At 34.3% G+C, this 21070-nt stretch overlaps 1 protein-coding gene across 1 annotated transcript in view; it reads right to left on the bottom strand.

Annotated features, from left to right (window-relative positions):
• Positions 1–10998: 10998 nt before the first annotated feature.
• The window catches only part of LOC126413295 (uncharacterized), a 640882-nt gene continuing 630810 nt past the window's right edge, over positions 10999–21070 (bottom strand). Inside the window, exons 30-31 of the mRNA XM_050083195.1 lie at positions 12704–12866; positions 10999–12617 (exon numbers count right to left, since the gene is read on the bottom strand). Coding sequence (XP_049939152.1) covers positions 12323–12617; positions 12704–12866 — 458 coding nt within the window. The 3' untranslated portion in view covers positions 10999–12322. The remainder of the gene's footprint in view (positions 12618–12703; positions 12867–21070) is intronic.

Here is a 21070-nt window from a genome sequence, read left to right as displayed (position 1 = left end):
AAACAGATTCAGAAGGATGTAGGTTGCAGTAAGTACTGGGAGACGAGGAAGCTTGCACAGGTTAGAGTAGCATGGAGAGCTGCATCAAACCAATCTCAGGACTGAAGACAACAACAAAAACGGGCTTCACTTTGTTCACAGCGCCTTCAAGTCCGCAATTCAAGATGATAATTCAGTTTTTACGTGCCTTGTACAATCTTTTAAAGGATGTCCCTGCCAGATGAGCTCTGTATATTTCGACAACGGAATCGGAACTGTTTCCCTTAAAGTTTTGCGCGATCCAATGGCTGGAGAATGTGGAAGTTGCTGAGTGAGCTCTAGTAATGCTTACATTTCTGCGAATATTTGTTGGAAAACTGGAAGAAAAAAAAACAAACCAAAATGTGCTAGCTACAGAGTAGTGGAGGATCAGCGCAAGGACAAGCTACTTGGTCCGAAAATTGCCTTTTTCAAGACTCTTGCTGGAGACTTGACACCTTTCCTACAGGATTTCCAATCTGACTGGCTGCTAGCACCGTTCCTCCACTCTGCTTTGACAGAGATAATGGAGACAACGATAACACGATTTGTCCAGCCGACGAAGATCTCGCCGTCAGTTAATTTGGACAAAGAATCCAAACTTTTGGGTGTGAACCACGTCAAAATTGGGTTCCCGTCAAGAAAGAATTCAGAAAATGTAGGTCTCTCACAGCCCTGGAAATCGCCAAGTTCCGGAGCGAATGCAGAAGAGGAATGATCAAGCTTGTGTCAAAGTTGATGGAGAAATCTCCCTTACACTTTAACAAAAGCTGTAAGCTGCTTTGATCCCACAATAGCGTGCAGGGAGGCTTGTCCCAAACGATTTCATTCCTTTCTACAGATTTTGGTGGAGAGCAATTGGATGAACGGTGTATGTGCCGATAAAGCAGAAGTGCAATATGCTTCTGTTGTAAAGAAGAACTGCAAAACAAAATTTGAAACATTCAACAAAAAGGAGCAACGGCTGGACGAGTTCTGGATGAAATGTCTCAAGAACCAGAATGCAACGTGCCACGAGCTGAAGAAGGCAATGGAAATCATGCTCACTTTGTCGCACGGTCAAGCAGCTGCGGAGCGAGGAGGCTCGGTGAACAAAAGAGTGCCTCTTCGAGAATATGAGGGAACAATCTGTAGTGAGCAGAAGACTGGTGTACAACGCCATCAAGACACACGGCAGAGTCCAAGGAGTACCTATAACAAAGTCCCTTATGCACTCTGTAAGAAACTCACGAGATCGATATGCTGAAGACCTCAAAAATCGAAACGACGAGTCATCCAGGAAAAAGGATCATCTGACTAAAAGGAAGATTGTTGACACAGAAATAAGACAGCTTACAAAGAGAAGAAGGCAAAACTTGAGGGGACCATTCAAAACGTTCAGATGGAGCGAGAATCTGTTACAGAACGAATCAATGCTCTCGCACACAGCTCTAAGTGAGTTATTCTCCAAGGTTAATTCCTAAATTAGAGTATTTGTTGTTACACATGGTACTTTCTTCTAAATTATTTGTTTTATTTGTTGTATTGTCTAAATAATTAAAATGTTTCTTTAATAAAATATTTTTAAAACAAATGAATATGATAGCGTTATTTATTTTAAACTACTAGCTCCCACAGATGTTTAAATATCCATATCAAACAATAACTTTCGTGATTAAAAAATATTTGAAAAATAAACTTAATTTAAGAAATTAAGTATTAACATAAAGACCGGAGCTGAAATTTAGCAACACGAAAATCCGAAAAGAAATGACTGTAAAAATGCACAAAATATTTTACGGAAAAAATTTCTTATTATTCTAAAACGAAAGACAGTAATTAAAGGTCTTTAACAACGATTAAACCGCAAGCTTTTGTATTTAAATAAAAAAATAATAAAATCAGAAAAAAATGAGAAATGGAAGAGGTAAAAGACATACTTGTCCTTACTGAAAGCAAATTTTAGAATATAGTAGCTGTGCTTGACACAGGTTTTCGCTCTAAAACTGGACTAATTGCCTACGAGAGCAAGGTACGGATGTCCCGCTACCTGTCGTGTGACTGGTGCTGCCTTCTGTTGTCCATTTATAGGATTAGTTAGAAAGAAGTAGTAGCGAACTTTAGAGCTGTTCAGAGATGAAGATCCAATTCACCGGCAAAAAAGTAGAAAAGAAGTGAACTGGTATTGCCCTGCATGCCAGAACACTTCGTCTTTTCTATACTACAGAAAAGTCGAAGTGCTCTGGCATGAAGAGTCTTGTGACATTACTCAGTAACATATTATTCACTTTTTTGGGAAGGTCAATTATACTTTTTGCCATCGATTGCATAGTTTTTTATCTGTGAAAGAACAACATTAAATATGAAAACTAACTTGAAGCTCGGTCTTTTTTTAACGTGTGTTACACATTAAGTCATATCAAATACAAATGTGCGGTAAAATTTTAAATAGTGGCATAAATGACTTATCTTCTGGGCCCGAAATTTTTCAAATGGCTGATCCTAAAGTGTTACCGGTACCTTTTGAATGAGAGTTATAACGCCCTGTGGTTTAAGAAATTCACTGCACATTCTCACACGTAACATACATCATCTTGGGTGGAAATTTACTTTGAAAGTAACGCTTCTCAAGTCACTATTCGTAATATTTTCCAGTGATCTGTTAGAAATGTAAACTATTGCGACGCAAGCACATCGAATGCACGTTAGTTGTTACGGACGTACTGCATAATCTTCAACCTAAAGCCTTTGACACTTTTCGGTGTCAGCAAACTGGTCTGTCCATTGTGTAAATTACCCATTTTCTACGCCACTAAACTTTTATTTTGGTGTTATTCTCTGATTTATGTTTCATTGCTCCTGTATTATTCAGCAGTAGTCGGCTAAAGTTCTTTGTCAGCGTATCAGATCTTACACGTCAAACCTACAAAAATTTAACTGAAATCCAAAAGAATGAAAAATCCCGGAATTCTAAAAAATTCCCGGGTTCTTCCCGGATGAAAAAATTCCCGGGTTTTTCCCGGATCTCCCGGGCCGTATACACCCTGCAATTGTAAAACTGTATGACAAGTGGTAGTGTACGGTAAACAGGTGTCTTTTGTTAACTGACAAAGGGAACTATTTTCTTTAACACCAATTTAACTATGGGAAATTAAGCTACCAATGTAAGATAAACTACTTAATATTATTTGGAGTAGTGCCTTTCCTGACACTAATTTATTTAGTGTAGGCACGAATAATAGTAATCATTGGAGTAATTTTAGTTTTTCTTAATCCAGTTATGGATTAAGTTTCTATGAATTCTTTTGTTGATGTGTACTTTGGCTCATTTCACATCCTTAAAGGTTCCCTTTCTTAATAGCATCTAGGCTACAGACAGACCGTGATGAATGAATGCTACAAAAGTTATGGACTTTTCTTCACATCACGCCTAATGCCCCTGTTTTAAAATTGTCATTTAGATCATACACCTTTGTTACTTCTTTATAGTCACACAATACCATTTTTCTTCATCTGGTATGTTATGTAACTTTTGTTCTGGCTCCACACCTCAACAGCGCACTGTTAGTTTCACTGAGCAAATATAGAAGAAGTTTCTGAATCGACAACAGCATCCAGTTTCTTCATTTATGCCAAGAACCACAGTTTTCCTACAATATCCAACTGTCTCTGTATTCTTCATTTACCAAATTACTGTGGAAAGGGATAGGAAGAAAATAAAAATCCACAAGTAAAGGGCGGTGAGATGTGTCACTGCATCATTTATATGAATAATAAAACTTAGAACAGTGTGAAAACTGACAAGAGCAAAGTAGAAAACTTAAGAAACTATGTTTCTTAGTATACACAGGAAATAACAATCAGTAACTTTTGGGCAGAAGACACTGTCTGTTCTAAGTTTCATTTTAGTTTTACACAGTGCAGAAAATATTTATTTATTGACAGATAACTGTAAGTTATAATAATTGTAAAAATTATATTTCATTTTTCTGTTAATACATTTGAACATGCTTTTATTCACACACAAACGATTTTCATTAGTGATGATGCATGGGCATAATTGCACCATATAGGTACAGTTAAATTATCAGTCAGATGATATTTGTTTCATGGAATCACAATATAGATCATGACAAAAACAGACACAAGAGTATTTTTCATAAGCTGGCGTGTCTGTTATGAGAACCCTATATGCACATGACATCAAGCATCAAGTTCATTGCTTCATTAAGAACATCAAATTAAAAACACTGCTAACATGATTAGAGTGAATTTTTATTTCAGTTGTAGATGTATTTGGTTTGTAGTTGAAATCAACTGTATTTCAGACTTTTCAAAATACAGAATTTTATTGTTTGGTTCGCTGAATAAATGTTTCATTTCACTCAGGGGGAAAAAAAAAAATAACAAAAGAACTTATTGCTCAGAACCAAGATGTTTTCGTATCATCAGAACTTAATGTATTGTTATGTGGTTGCATTCCTTCTTACTATATTGCTTGAAAATAATTTACATATTTCTAATCTCCTGCGAACAAAACACCAGTACATTAGCACTTTTAAAAAACACAAACACAATAACTTCAATCACACAAAATGTAGATCGAATAAATATGCTGACCAATTTAGTGTGTCATATTAAATTATTAAAGGTATAAATTATATAAATACAGATTCAGCCCAAGAAGACATTATAAGTGGAGGTGAGAGTTAGAAGTAACAGTTAATTTACTGTAAATCATAACACAGAAGTCAACAGTATGAGAAATCTCAAATTATGCTTCATTACTTGAAAGGATGTATATGGACAAAGAACACAAATAAAATACTACCCATGTAATAAGAATATAAAGAAATATACAACCACTCATAAACTACATTTTATAGTGTACAAGATGACAAACAACTGCAGCTTTAAGTGATTATAAGGTAAATGCTACATTTTAATTAAGGCAGGCAGTCAACTGCTTTTGTAATTATTCTCTCATTAACGAGATTTAAAGCCATGATAATATTATTAAAGGGTGATATATGTTGCTGCAGGTATGATACATACATTAGTTTCCAGGCTAGGCCTCATTACAGGCTGTGAAAGTTGTACTTAAGAATAAAATTAAGGGTCTTCAAAATACAGGAAGAAGAGGACTGAACAAAATACAATGAATATGGGGTTTTATATGTTACATTTTTCTGCCTCCAAAACTTCCCATGCAGAATGAATACCTAATGGAAAGTGGATTTTTGTTACCTTTCTTTGTCACGTTACCTAAAGGTTAAAGAATGTGCAGCATTTGCACTCAGTACTATTCCCAGGTATTCTAATCTTGTAATCTGTTATCTTTAAAGATCCAGACAACATTTGCAAAGTAATTGGTAGTACAGTTGTGTTTAATCAGAAATGACACTCACACTAATTAAAAAAAAACTACAATAAATGATATATAGACCCTTACAGAACTTGAGAGGTGCATGTTATATTTAATTATCCTTCTGACTTTGTACCAGATACTTCTTTCACAGCTTAAGCTTTTGACATTTTCATAGACTTGACTAATTAGCCCCATCTCCTTTGAAAAGCCAGTTTATGATTTGCTCTTCTTCGTAGTTCCTTATTACTGTTGTAATCTGATTCTCATTACCTAATGTACCACGGTTTTGAGTTATGCATTTGCTAACTGCAACTTAATTACAAACATTTTTGTATAAATACTCCAAAATCTACTAAGTTATTTTAGTTACCTCTTTCTGCCTCCATGTGTATTGTGAATTTATTTCTCAGGATTATACTGTAACTTCATATTAAAAACCTACTATTAATGACTTCTCAAATAAGTTTAAAATGGTGATACTTTAAAAAATAAAAATAATGAAAACAAAATGAAGGTTATCGATTAAGAGGACTTGGCTCTCTGAAGGTCTGACTGGATTTTTAAATATGAAGGAAGTAACATAGAAAATAAATGGCTCAATCAGAAATGTAAATGATATAATATAACAGAGAATGGGGACAACATAAAGGTGTACCTGTAAAGGAAGTAAGTGCATACCGAAAGAGCACTTTTCCTTTCCCTTTATGTCCCTCACTTCTTCTTTTCTGTGTCATTCTATTGTTCATGGACAAGGCTGCAGTCCTTACAAATAACTTATAATGTTGAAAATGATATTGATAAATTAATACAAGTTTTACAATCAACATTCAGCCACAGTAGTATTGCACTTTGCCCATGAGATGTGTTTTTTGCAATTTTAATTTTGACTGTGATACTGCAACCTTTTGATTCCAAAGTAATGTGCTTAATCTTACACATTCCTTAACCTTCAAGGTAGGAAATGTTATTGCTATTAAAGTAAAAGTGCAGGCCTTCAGTACCTAACCTGCATAACCTTCATCTTAAAATAATGTTATTCAGTGTTGTACATGTATGTTAACATTTAAATACTCCAACACACATTAACACAAGATTCTTTTGTTAATCTTTACATTTGATTGACTTACTGAAGACAGACTTGGCCCAAGAGGCAACTTAAATTTATCAGACCATTTATAAGTACAAATATCCAATTAATGAGTGAAAGCCACTTCATTCAGAGTACATATCTCTTTTGTTTCATCTTCCTAATCTGCAGATAATGTCATTTTAGTTATTTTTATATTGCATATTGTACTGTCATTTGAAAAACATTCTAACAAAAATGTTACAAAAAAGAAAATGCTTGCTATAGAGTAAAAAAATAATAACAATTTGCAATTCTTTGGCAGGGTGTCAAAACTTGAAATTATCATCTTGTATAACTGCATTTAATATGTTCTCACTAACAATTACAGCACCCAATCCAGATATGTTACAGCTCAAAATGAAGGCATGCTGATATAACATCCTGCATTCCATTATATAAACATGAAAAATTTTGTATACGACATAATTTTGCAACAACATAATAATTTCTCTAGTTTAAAGTTGGCTGTCAGTTCCTGCAGTTACCTCTGTGGGGGCAGGGGGACAAGGCAGAACATATGGAACTGATGAAGCTGATTTTACTTCATAAATTTACATATGCATGCATTTTTATCTAATTCAGTACCACATACTACAGATGCAATGGTGTCCCCTCTTATGACAGAAAAAAGTGTACACCATTAGAATAAAAGCAGTTACACACATATCTCTTTAGCCTTAGGAATGGAGAATTAAGAATTGAGCAAGCACATTTCTGTAACCAATTTAGCTGGTTTATTGGCCGTGTTATTCACATCATAAATGCTCTTGGTTAGCATATAAACATTAAAATTACTTTCATGCTTGAATATTTACAGGATTTCCTTGATTATGAAATTTTCTGTAAAATAAAATGTAGTTAATTGCTTTTCATGTCTGTATGGCCACCAACGTGCGTACTACATAAGACAGTGAGTCACAGAAAACATTTATGAATCTATGTCCATCATGACATTTGACAGCTGTAGTGAGACTTGTTTTTAACCAGGAGAAACTTATACCTCAATCACACATAAAAATGAAACAAACTGGCGCATTGAAATAAAAGTTGAAGTCTTTTTACTCTTTGATCGCTCTTTCTTACATAGCAAAATATAGGAGCAAAGAAATGGATGAATTTGTTGGACTAAATTTTATCTTTTTAAAAATCACTAGCATTGCTATCAGATGCTACTATGTATTCATAATGAGCTTTCTTACAAGTATGACTTCTATTTATTGGGTGTCATATTTGATGAATAGCATCATTCTTTGTTACTCAAATGTCAGTATACTTTGTTCCATGACTATAAACACTTTTTTCTGAATAAAATTTCCACATGGTGCTTATGGCCTGCAACATGCACTTAATTATGCAGTGAAAGTAAAATCCACTTTATCAGTTAGAAAATACCACAAAGACTTCTGTTCACAAAAAAAATCTCGAACATATTTTTCCAACAAAGTGTGGCTACAGGAAGTTGAAATATCAACATGTCATCACACCAATAGAGCACTTTTCAATTATAATGGAAGAACAGGAGAATTATATTTATCATAGTTTATACAATATAGTAATAATTACATGCTCATTCAAAAATGTTTCTTACGTAGCTGGAATTTTTAGTTACTTGCTACACTAAAAGTAATTTAGTGTTTACACATTCATACAGAAAAATGTACTTTTAACAACATTTTTGTTATCTGTCCTCTTGTTTATAACAAAGAACAATAGCATTGGGACATGATTTTCATATAGTTTATATTATGACTAGAGATATGACAAAAATACAAAAGAACAGCACAGGCAGATTGCAATTCAAAATAAACTTCAAACATTCTCAAATATTGTAGTTTCTGCCTTTTGATTATAATTATGCCTACTGGTAGAATTTGAAATCTATGTTAACATCTTTTGAAATGTCATGCAGACAATAGTAAATACTGTATTGTCAGTAAGTGTAACAGTTTCGTTTTTGGTTCATTTAAAATATTTAATGTACTGCAATTTATATCAAAACATTATATTATAGACACTAAAAATAAAGAAGAACTGTTTGAAAAGAGTAATACTATAAGCATTAGTTATAATTTGAAAGGAACAAGCTAAGATACTTGACAGGAACCATAATTTATAAGAATTTAATGAAAGATGATGCAGGTTAGTATAATAATTTTAGAAGAAGTGTGATTTAATTAATTTTTCCTGAAAAGGTAAGTCCCATATAGTTACAGAAATATACTGACTCAGTGATTCAGAAAAAGAACTGCCAGTACCTTAAGGCCAAGTAATATATTTATGTATGGAATACAATTTAAACTTATTTAAATGACCATTGACATATTTTGGAACTGATAATATTACTACAATGGGCATTCTGTAATCCTTTTTAATCTTTATGATTTTTTTTTTTTTTTGTTGCAGGTAACAAGTCTGACTTCTTAGTGAATATATTTTACTTAACACACAAATGTTTTCATTACAATGTGTTTCGGAGTACAAAAATGTTTCCCTTGTAAGAAATCACAATAATTAATATAAATTTGATGTTTTATTTCTAGTGTACTGTAGTTCAGAGAATTTGAAAATATGAAATGAACCTGAAACTGAAAGTTCATATCTGTAACACATGCAAAATTAATTTATGAAACTGTTTCCACTCAAATGGCTGCATTTCCATTCCAGACTACGTGCTTATTCAAATAGCCACAAAATAGAATTTTCATTCATATTTGTGCTTTTCAACATAAGTTTAAATTTGAGGTTTACTTATGTTACTGTTCTATTAAATTAATTACTTTAGCTGATTTTGAATGAAGTTCTATTCTTCAAGAAATATTTCTGTTTCAATATCACCACTGTAAATTGAATTATATTGCATATCAATTATGTGTAAATTTAATTCCATTAAAATTGCAAAAATAAAGACATGAGAAAAACGTATATGGGAGAGTTCACTAAAACAACATGGGTTGTTGGGAAATTAAATTAAACAATATGGTCTGTTGAAGTACACTGCTGTGTACTATCAAAATTTTCCATAATTCTGTTTCTTTATCACTAGAATTAACCGATTTCTCCAATTTCTCTGCAGGTCATCTGAATCCATGTAAGAAAGCACAGGGTACAATTTAAAAAAAAAGGAAAGAAAGAAAGAAAGAAAAAAAAACTATTCGGCTTGTGAAAGTATAACAGATACTTCTGTATCACATTCAGCATTTGTAAAAACATGATTTTCTGGAACTATGTGATTAATTTATATCAGCTGATACGATCTGATAGCAATACAAAGATTTTGTACTTAAAATGTGTCATTCAAATATCTCTGCACACATTATTTGCTGTCTGAATAAAAGATAAGTATACTTTGCTTTTTGGCCCCATTTTGTACTTGTAAGCAAGTATTTAACACAAACTTTACTCATAGCATGATTACAAAAAGTAGTCTAGAATTCTATGTAGTGTATGCCTCAGGAGAAAAACTGAAATATATTTGTGGTACCAAAGTGGAAACAAGATTAACAGGTTAGCAGCAGGACTCAAAGGATCAATGACGACTTCAAGTGACCAGGCAATTATATTTAAATAAAGATAACCTACTGGTATGAATGGCAAATAATATGTGTAAAATTTGTTAAAGATGTCTGACTACCTGCATCCTTCAAGTGTTCCCATCAGAGGCATCTAGCATCTTCCTATCAAATCTATTTCTTTTAATAATCATAAGTACTAAATTATCTGACTGAATATTTTTGTGAACTAGAAACTAAAACTAAGCACACGACAATTAATCTTGTAAATGGGAAGGTCTCAGTGCATTACATATGTTTCTCTTTCGAAAGCTTTAATGGTTTGCTGTACTTGTTGCAAACATATTTCATCATGTTTCACAATTATAAGCTGTTGCCCTGTAGGCAAAACTGCTTCCCTTTACAAAGGTAATTCATGAACCCACTTTTTAACTGTAAATGGAACACAGATGTAATGCAGACAAAACCACAGGAAATCTGTGTATAATCCATAATACTAGCAAAATATGCACATACTCTATGAAATTATTTAATAATATTTCTCTTATGAAATAAACTGAACTTACAAAAAAGTATTTTGTGCACATGAACTGAGATAGTCATGTAGACAGAAAAATTCATTACTTTCTTCAGAGTCTGAAAATGTGACATATAAAAATAGTTATCTTCAAGATTCAATGTGCTTACAAACTGCTACAACACCTTCAGTAATCTATATGGCAGTAACAAAGCATGACAAAGGTAGGAAACAATGCAATAAACATTATTATGGGATGTTTTCAACTGATGTTTCACTACCACCCAGACAAAATTTTTGTATATAGTTATAACAAACAATGCAGCAGAATTTTGTTTTAGTTTCTTGTTCACATACACTGTGTAGGCACAAGTATTTATGTTAAGGAGATTATGCAAATGATGATACAACAAATGAAATTATTTTAACTGAAAGATCAAAGTCTGATTACATAAACATGTCATTCTCATCAGCCATTTTATTGCAGAGAACTTCTTACAACAAAAATTTCTCTTCAAAGCTGCATCACATATATCACTTCTGTGTAATTGTAGAATTATAACTTCATTGTGTTATTAGTAATGATATTATGTTGCTTTTTATCAATACAACCAAACAGAAAATGAACATCTTCCTTATACTGTTCAAGGCTGAGATTTTATTTACAAGCATTCATAGTCAGTAAACAATTGAATCATACTCAGTAACATCACTGTAACAAAAATAAAGTGATCCATGACTGCTGCTTTATAATTTCTGATGAGGATAACAGAATACGTAAATCATTTGTGAGTGAGTTTTTATCAGTGATCTAATTTTTATGTACATGCATACGCACATGAGCATACATTTTTCTTTAAAAAGCTATTACTGTGTTATGGAAGATAAAGAGAGAAATAGAGATCTTAAGTGGTCGATATGACCTGTCAAAGAGGCTGGAAGGCAGGTAGCCTCAAAAATATCACAGTGAAATAGTTGGATACCAGTGTTCTGAAGCAAAGAGAACATGAAATATTTTAACAATGTCTCACATGGAACTTAATGAGGGGGCACATTATTGGTGCTTTGTTGGAGCATTTAGAATAATAAAACGCAGTTTCATTCAAGACAAGATGCAAAAGTTTTTCAAAAAAGCACATCTTGTCTTTTATGTATACATTGTAACCATTGGTCTAGTTATGAAAATGTGAGGAGAGCACATGGGTAACTGTGACAATGTGTCCTTTAAGCACATTAACATCACTTGGTCACAATTTCCATTCACTGAATAAAGTCTTTTCAAGCCATGTACATCGCCAAACATTTAACAATAGCACATATGTGTATTGCTGAAAACTTTTGACAGTTCCCATGATTACAGAAATTCAGAATATGGTCTTGTATATTGCTTGAGCCAGCAAAACAAGCATTTTTTGGGATAAATTTTATTACTTTTTTCTTTAAAAGATAATTTGTAAATGAAATACAAAAGCTGTTTCATTTCCTTCATTTCTGTAATTATATTATGTGCGATTCCTTTTGTAAAAACTTCTGCTATTGCAGTTTCCTTCTTTCGATTAGCAATCACATGGAATGGTGTTGGTTTTTCCAAATCTTTATACTGTCTCTTTTTTATTTTTTTACTTATTTATTTATTTTTTGTGATCAATGGTAATTTGTACCAGCTCACTTAAAGCCATAGTTACCTAACAAACTTCACTGCACACACATTTCACTTCACATTTCTTCTGCTTTTTTGTGGCAAATATTGCCGGACGGTGGAAGAGTCATTTCCATTCACTAACCTATCAATCACAGGACTCTCACGTTGGGTTTGGTAAAGGATTTTCCGTCCGGACATCAGACTTCAGTTTGACAAATTCTTTTGCTACTTCATCATTTGTTCGCTGAGATAATATTCTCAAAATTGTCCAACCTGTTTCATCCATCTGTATCCTTTTCCCCAGTGAGAGCCAACATGCACATGAACCCTGCTCCACAATGTCTTTGAGCTGCATTACAGCTACACCAACTAAACGATCTTCCCGAGCAAAACAGTAGTCTTTGATGCATATGTGAAGTTCAAAGTAATCCAGCTGCTCTTCATTTCCAATAATGCTGTAAAAAAATTAATGTGTTCAACAATGAACCAAAACAAATGAACAAAATTATGAAAAATGTCAATTTCAAAGTGTAATACTTACAAATGAAAAGTTTCATTGTACTTTGGAGACCAGTTGTTTGATTTAGATTTGGTTGCATGCTTTCGTTTTTTATCAGCTAAATGAGGTCCAATGAGATTAACTTCCACAAATGGCCGGAACATTCCCGTTACTGTGGGCCACTTTAAGTCATTGGCTGCCACCACTGTGAAGTAATAAATGTTCGAATTACAACTTGTAATGGGAGGAGCAAAAGTGAAGAGGAAAAGACATGAGAGTGGTGGGAAATGTGGAGGGGAGATTGGCTGAGGGCTGTTAGAGAGAGACAATTAGGAAAAGGACAGGAATGTGGTGTTGGTGAGCTCACACGGACATTTGTGTGTGCACTTGAGGACTGGGTTGGGATAGGGCAGCAGAACGGAGGAAGACAATGACTGAGAAGAGGAGGATAAGTGAAGTGAGGCTGTGAAAAAAAGAGTGCAGGTGAGTGAGGGACAGGGCCTAGTGGAGGCTGATACCAATGGGAAATGGGATCAAAGTATGAATTGTATGGACGATTTCCCTCTACTTAATTCCAGAGAAGATAGGAAGAGAGGGGGAGGGATGGAACAGATGACACAAGCTGTGAAGCAACCATTGCAGTTGAGTACATTGTGCTCAGCATTGCGTTCCACTACTAGGTTGTCAGCTCACCTCTCTATCAGAGTTATACTCTGATTTTAGGTATCATCATTAAATAGTCACGAAAATGTGACTGATGTTATTAAACAATTAATATTTCACATATTAACTGAAAGTAATTTATTATAAAACAAGTAGCACTAAAAGATCATGTAGACAGTTTTGAACCAAACATAATTTTTCAGTATAAAAACTGTAAGACTAATAAAAATACAGATATCTCAGTCATACAATAAAATGTCCTATATGTGTCATATCTCTTATTGCAATTAATATGGTGTGTTGAGTACATCAACATTGCTTTCCCCATTGGAATTATGATCAGAAAAGTATGAGAGGTAGTCAGAAAGCTTTAATTATAACCTTGATTAACCTTTAACTGCTGACATGCAGTCTGTGAGACCGCGCGTGTTTTCCAATACGTGATTTAAATACTTTCCCGCGATCACTATCAAGCTGCCGTTTCAGTAGCTTCTGAGAAGTGCAAGATGACTCACGTAACTGTGAGTGAAACAGTTTTTCCACTAGACAGGTGAGTTAGAACTAATTAAATGTTGACAGAGGTCTGTCAGACCGCACGTCAACATTAGTTTAATTATTTACAACAAAGGGGTTACTTTGTCATTCTTCCTTATAGGTATTGTACACATAAATAAATTCATGTAGCCGATCCGTCTGGCAGTAAAAGGTCAAAAAAGGACCAACAGCAACACATACGTTTTACTAATGAACATTTTAAAACCACTGTGCAACGTTGGTTAGAGGAAACCGAAGATTCGGACTTCAGTGTTGTGGGACTGACCCCAGACAACTCTGAGAATGAAGAAATAGTCTCTGACAATGATAAAGAAATGGTTGTTTCAGAAAAGGAAGAGGAAGACCTAGATCCCATACAAAGAATTTAAAATAGTTTTTATGGCAAGAACTGGTACAAATGGTCGAAAAATCCACCAAACAGAGCGGTTAGAACTCCTGCACACAATATTATTGTAAAATCACCCTCTTGCAAGTTGCCTAAACGTGAAAAGCATGATCCTCCTTCCATTTGGTGCAAGTTGGTAGATACTGAAATGATGAATGAAATTTTGAAATGGACGAATGAAAAACTAGCTGCTTATAAAAATAAATTCTTACGTGAAAATCGGCCTGAACTCGGTGAATTAGACTCTATAGAACCGAGAGCGTTGTTTCATATATTATTCTATTCGGCAGTTTTCAAATCAAATCATGAAAATTCTGACTACATTTTCGCATCTGATGGTTCTGGCCATGAAATTTTCAGGTGTATTATGAGCAAAAATAGATTTCTTGTACTACTGCACTGTTTACAATTTGACGATGCAACAGACAGGAGTGAAAGATTGTTGAGTGATAAGCTTGCAGCTGTATTGTTCATATTTGAAAAATTTCTTTCCAATTCCCAAAGCTTGTACAATTTAGGAGAAAGTGTCACTGTGGATGAAATGTTGGTGCCTTTTCGAGGCTGTTCTTATTTTGTTCAGTACATGCCACAAAAACCTGCCAAATACACCATCAAAACTATGCGTATGTGTGACAGCAAAATGAGCTACTTCTACACTGGATATGTCTGAAGATGAATAATTTTTGGTACCAACTCAATCTGTTATCCACTTACATAATAGAGGGAAACATTCCACGTGGGATATGTTATCCACTTATCCACTTATGTAAGCCAATTTATGGCTCACATCGCAATGTTATTGCTGACAATTGGTTTTCATCTATTGAGTTGGTCAATTATTTGATAAATAAGGACCTTACATATGCTGAAAAAAAAAAAAAAAGAATTACCTAATGAATCTCTTCCAAATAAAAACCGTGAAGAAGAGTCTGCGTTATTTGGTTTCACGGGTACAAAAACGTTATGTTCATATGTGCCTAAAAAAAATAAATAAGTGGTGTTAGTTTCATCAATGCACCATTCTAATGAAATAGATAGGCATACAAACAAACATGAAATTATTGCCTATTACAGTTCCACAGAGGGAGGTGTGGATGAGCTTGACAAGAAATGCGAAATTTACTCGACGAGCCGAAGGACAAGACAATGGTCGATGGCAATTTTTTACAGAATTTTCGATTTGAGTGGGGTAAATGCGTATTTGATCTACAACACACAATTTACCACCAAGCCAATAGATAGAGGAGTTTTTCTGAAAATATTAGCACAAGCTTTAGCATTGCCTCAAATGAAATGACGCGCTGTGAACAGCAAGTGGTCATGGGAATTAAGAGCGACCAACATCAGAGTTCTTGGACCCGATGCACCGGAAGAACAAGCACCAGACCCTGAAGAAGGAGGTATAAATAGGCGAACCTGCTACACCTGCCCTTCAAAACTAAAGAGAAAAATGGGTTATTCGTGTAACTCATACAAAAAGGCTATTTGTCTACAATGTGCAACATTTGCACGTAAAAATTGCAGCTAATGTGCTATAGCAAATTTTTTTTTATTATAAGACTGAAATAAGTCATTAGCATGTTAAGTTACTCAGAGTGCCTTATAATTTATTGTTTTAAACAGTGTTTGGTAAAATAAAAAAATTTGTAGTTTTTTTAATTCTTATTTCGTTGCTCCTTCTCCGCTCATGTTTGTAACACACAATCATGGAATATATCAAAAAACCTTTATAAACAGTATGTTTAACAAGTAAATTTACATGCCTTTCAATTCTTATACATGTATTTCAAGTATTTATATATACAAAAATAAAAAAACACATCGAGATGTTGCCTGTATGACGCCAACAATGCAGTGGTCTGAGAGACCGCACGTCAGTGGTAGTGTGACAAGATTGGCATGTCGTCAGATAAAGGTTAAATAAAGTTACATGCTTGCAGCCATGGCAAACACTGAAATCACCATACCATAGCACCATAGTATGCTGCTAGGGGAATTAGAACAAAATGACACTGTACACTGATAAAGTAGAGTACCATGAGGCAACTAGTTTTTTGCATTTCAAGGGGAACAACACTGTAACAATCAACACTGAGTTGGCAGAAGTGTACAGCCACAATGCTCCAGCATATGATGCTGTGATTAGGTGATGGAGGCACTGCCAGTATGGTCAAATATGTCTGAATGATGGCGAACATAGTGGTAGACCATCTCTCTGTGAAGAACTAGGGATTGCAAGAGAATTGGTGCTCGAAGATCAGTACACCATAATCAAGGTGACAGTGGAAAAGTGAAAATCTTTTATCAGTTTTCAACATCTTTCCCTACATTTTGAATTTGAGAAAGGGCACTGCATGTTGGTCTCCACAACTGCTCACACCCATTCCAAAAGCGTCCTGAACCTAGGTGGCAGCTAAAGTGTTGCAGCTGCCCCAGGTCAATTCAGATAATTTCTTCACACAGCCATGGATGTGTGGTGGGGACAAATCATCACACAGGCATCAACTGACATCAGCTGATGAAGTTATGGGAGGCTATCAAAATGAAGTTTTCTTTCCATGTCAAGGCCTCAGTTTATTTCCTCACATATGCTATTTCTATCAAATTTTGCTCGCCCCTTCCCCCCCTCCAAATTCCTATATTTTTCTGGCATGGCATCAAGAGTGATTTCTTCCTCTTTTGTCAGATGAAGGCATTTCCCAAATGATGATGAAGTGATTTTCAAGGTGGAATGATTTCCTAACAGCCAAAATGCAGACAACCAATTCATCCATCATTTAGAAAAAAAAAAAAAATTGTCTCATTTAAGGATGAATATGTGGGTAAGGCCTAACGCTATTACCAAGGTTCGTGGCTGCAGCTTGATTTTTTTGAGATCATAATCAAAATTTTGTGACCATCCCTTATACGTGGGCATTTCTTCAATAAATATGAAGTAAGGCGTAGTAACTGTGCATTATATAGTGAAAAATCCTTGGAACATATCCAGTGTAAAAGCATTTTAGATTTGATTTAGATTTAGATTTGAAAAATTGAAAAATGAACATGCTCTTTTAATAAATTATTTGCATGACAATCAACTGTCCTGTGCTTCCTCTACACAGCACATGGTGTTTTCAGAAGTCTGATTTTTATCTGATGGCAGCTGTAATCAAATGATACATGAGTGATGGAAACATGCAGAGATATGATTTTTAAGGTTAAAATAATTAAGATGTTGCAATCTGATGAAGGCAGGTTATAAAATAGGTAAACACATAGTTGTGGAAGCTATAATGTTTCAGGCTGGAAGACAACCAGCATATAGTATACAAAATATAACCAATATAGTGGATCCATTTGACAATGCAGAAGCTAATTCTCTTACTTTGCAACAGAAGTATGAAAATTGACTTTGAGGAGTCAATGAATTGTCCACCAACTGTACAAAAACTAATACAATGGAAGGAGTGAACATTTTTGGGAACAGTCATACACAAAAAATTCGAAACATATTTGATACTCTGCTAAATGGAATTTGTCTGGCTCTGCTACTGTTAAGGAACTGATCTGTAACTTAATAATAACTGAAAGATTTTTTCCTTGTAATAAAACTATGTAATATATCCTGCAATGAAACCATGGTTTTATTAAAAATCTGCTTGTCATATTCAGGTTTCTGTAGTTTGAAAATATAACACCCATGAACTTGCCACTGCACTGAGATAAGATTTGTTGAACTGGTTATGTCCATATGGGCAATGCTTTTACTTAATGAGCTATAGAGGCATGATTTGTCCTAGTGAAGTACATGCAGAAGTGAAGCAGTGCAAGTGAGTCCTGCCTTGGTAGCCCAGTCGAAAGAGCACTGCCTCCTGCTCTGATACACGGTTTTAATCTGACAGGAAGTTTTAAAAGAGTGAATACTCTGGCACAGAATGGAAGATTAATTCTGGAGGTGAGTCCTCCTCCCAATTCCTTCCACTAACAAAAATTGGTGAAGTGTTAACTACAACAGGATTTGATCTAAAAATAATAAGTCACGCCAAATGCTAAATGACCAAGTGCAAGCTCATTTCACTCTTAATATATGTAACTGAGTAGATTTTCATAGGGCTTACATCATAATAACATCATTATGCATTTAAATATTGGAGACCTAGTTGAAAAAATTATCAGCAAACACTGTGATAAGAAAATGCTTTCAGAGAAAATGTTTAAAGGCGTGTTGACTTAAAAACAGAAACAGTTAATTTTACCTTCATGCTTATGAATAAGGAATCAAAGGATGTGAAAGCAAATCGTGAATGAAACACGGAATCTGATTAGATTGGCGAAAACTGTATACCCAACATCCAGGCTGGTAATTAGTGGAATTATTCATCGAAGATCGGTAAGTGATACCGGCATTAGGAAACAATGCAACAGACTCGGTGCAGTATTCATTGACCCAAACAAATTCTTAAACTGCAAGTGTCTGGGAAAAGATGGCCTGCACTTGAATAGATTAGGCTCTGTGAACCTTAGTAAAATGTTCATAGACGTGTGTAAAGTCCTAAGAAGCAAGGGAAACTAATTCATTGTGATAGGGGTGACAAATAAAAAATTCAAACCGAAAATAAAAAGTTTACGTACCAAACAAAGGATGCACGTGAAATAACTAAAAGCAAAAATGATCTATTGATGCACTGGAATATAAATGGCTTAGGGGCAGAACTACCAAATCGCAAATTCTCAAAAATCGACGAACTAAAAATTCTGCTTTCAGAATCCATAAATATTAAAATAATCTGCCTAAATGAACACTGGTTAACAGAAGATAGTATAAAAGTACTGAATAGTATTAATAATTTTAAGGTAGCTGCTAGCTTTTGTAGAATAAGTAAATCTCGTGGAGGCTCCTGCATTTTTGTCAATTCTTCCGTAAGTTATACAGTAAGAGATAGTTTTAATTATTTAAATGAAGAGAGCGAGTTTGAAAGTTGCTCTGTAGAACTGAGTGATCTGAATACACTGGTTATAGCAATCTACAGAATTCCTGGATGTGCTGTAACAAAAGTGTTTTTAGCCAAATTCGAATGCCTCCTGGAAAAACTCCAGAAAGAAAGTAAGAAAAAAGTTGTTATAGCAGCAGACTTCAACTTAAATGTCTTAGTTGAAAGCAATGATTCCACAAACTTTCGTGACTTAATTCAGAAATGTGGTTTCAAGTTAAATTTTTCTGAAGGCACTAGGGAAAGCAGCAGATCAGTAACCTGCATTGATAATATTATTACTAACTACAAATTTGACAGTGGAAATAAGCACAAATACTGCTTAGACTTGGGTATTTCAGATCACTCAGCTCTGTTTATTGAGCTCCCAAAAGCAGATAACCTAAAGCCTCCAGAAGTGTGTATAAAAAGGGATCTCAGTAAAAGTAAAATGGATTTATTCCACAGTAAATTAAGTATAATAAGCTGGCCTGTAGACTACAATAGTTCAAGCTCGATAAACTATGGCAAATTCTTAAATTGTTTCTTAGAGGTATTTAATGAATCATTTCCTTGTAGATATAAGCAAAAGAAAGTAAATGGTAAACTCAAATGGATTACAACAGGGATAAAAATCTCTAGTGCCAGAAAGAGAGAGCTCCACAATGAGTTAAAATCAAACAGAAATCCAGGTTTTGTTATTTATGTCAAACAGTATAAAGCTGTATTTAGGAAAGTTGTAGTGGCAGCTAAAAAAATGGCAAATAATAAATTCATACGAGAACACAGAAATAAGACAAAAGCAGTGTGGTCAGTTGTTCAGTCTGAACTAGGAGCCAAAGTAAAAATTCATGAGATTTTGAAAATTAGACATGAAAATGAAATTATAGTAAACCCTGTTCAGATGTCAAGTTGTCTCAATGAATTCTTCCTAAATGTAGTAAGATTGGATGTGGATATGACATTCTATCAGGACATCACAAATTTGGAAAATAGCCAGAACACATCTTTTAAACAATTTGAAAAAAATCACCCAAAGGGATGTGGAAAAGGAAATATTGTCTCTAAAAAACAAAACCTCACATGGGTGGGATGAAATAACAACATCTGTAATCAAGTATGTGCACGATATTATTTCCCAACCACTGTCAACTATTATAAATCAATTTTTAGAACAGGGATGCTTTCCAGAGGTATTGAAATATGGTGAGATCAAACCTCTATTCAAGAAAGGATCGACAGAAGATATGGGGAATTACCGCCCTATCTCTCTCTTGCCGGTCTTCTCTAAAGTGTTTGAAAAGATTGCAGCAAAACAAATTAACAACTTTCTTACTGTAAATGATATAATTTTTAAAAACCAGTTCGGATTCCAACAGGGTAAAAGCACTGTGAATGCTGTAAATGAGTTTATACAAAAAATATGCTCCACGTTAGATAAAGGTAGAAAGGTCACAGGTATATTCTGTGATCTGACTAAAGCTTTTAATTCAGTGAACCATGCATTACTCCTCCACAAATTACGGATGTATGGAAACAGAGACACTGCTTTAAAATGGTTTAGCTCTTACCTGTCAGGTAGGAAACAAAGAGTAATTTTAACTTCAAATGGAACCAATTATTCATCAGACTGGAAAACAGTTCCCCAAGGAGTCCCACAAGGTTCGATATTGGGTCCCTATCTGTTTCTGTTTTACGTAAATGACCTACCACTTGCTATTGATGTTCATTCAGTCTTATTTGCTGATGGTACATCAGTTATAATTGAAAATGAGGTATCTGAAAATATTCCAGAAAAAGCCAAAAATACTGTAGAAAAGCTTGAATCTTGGTTCTATCAAAATGGACTAAAAC

The sequence above is a fragment of the Schistocerca serialis genome, chromosome 7, assembly GCF_023864345.2.
Source record: "Schistocerca serialis cubense isolate TAMUIC-IGC-003099 chromosome 7, iqSchSeri2.2, whole genome shotgun sequence".
NCBI lineage: Eukaryota > Metazoa > Arthropoda > Insecta > Orthoptera > Acrididae > Schistocerca > Schistocerca serialis.
The sequence above is the reverse complement of the archived record's forward strand: the minus strand, read 5'-3'. Positions and strand labels throughout refer to the sequence as shown.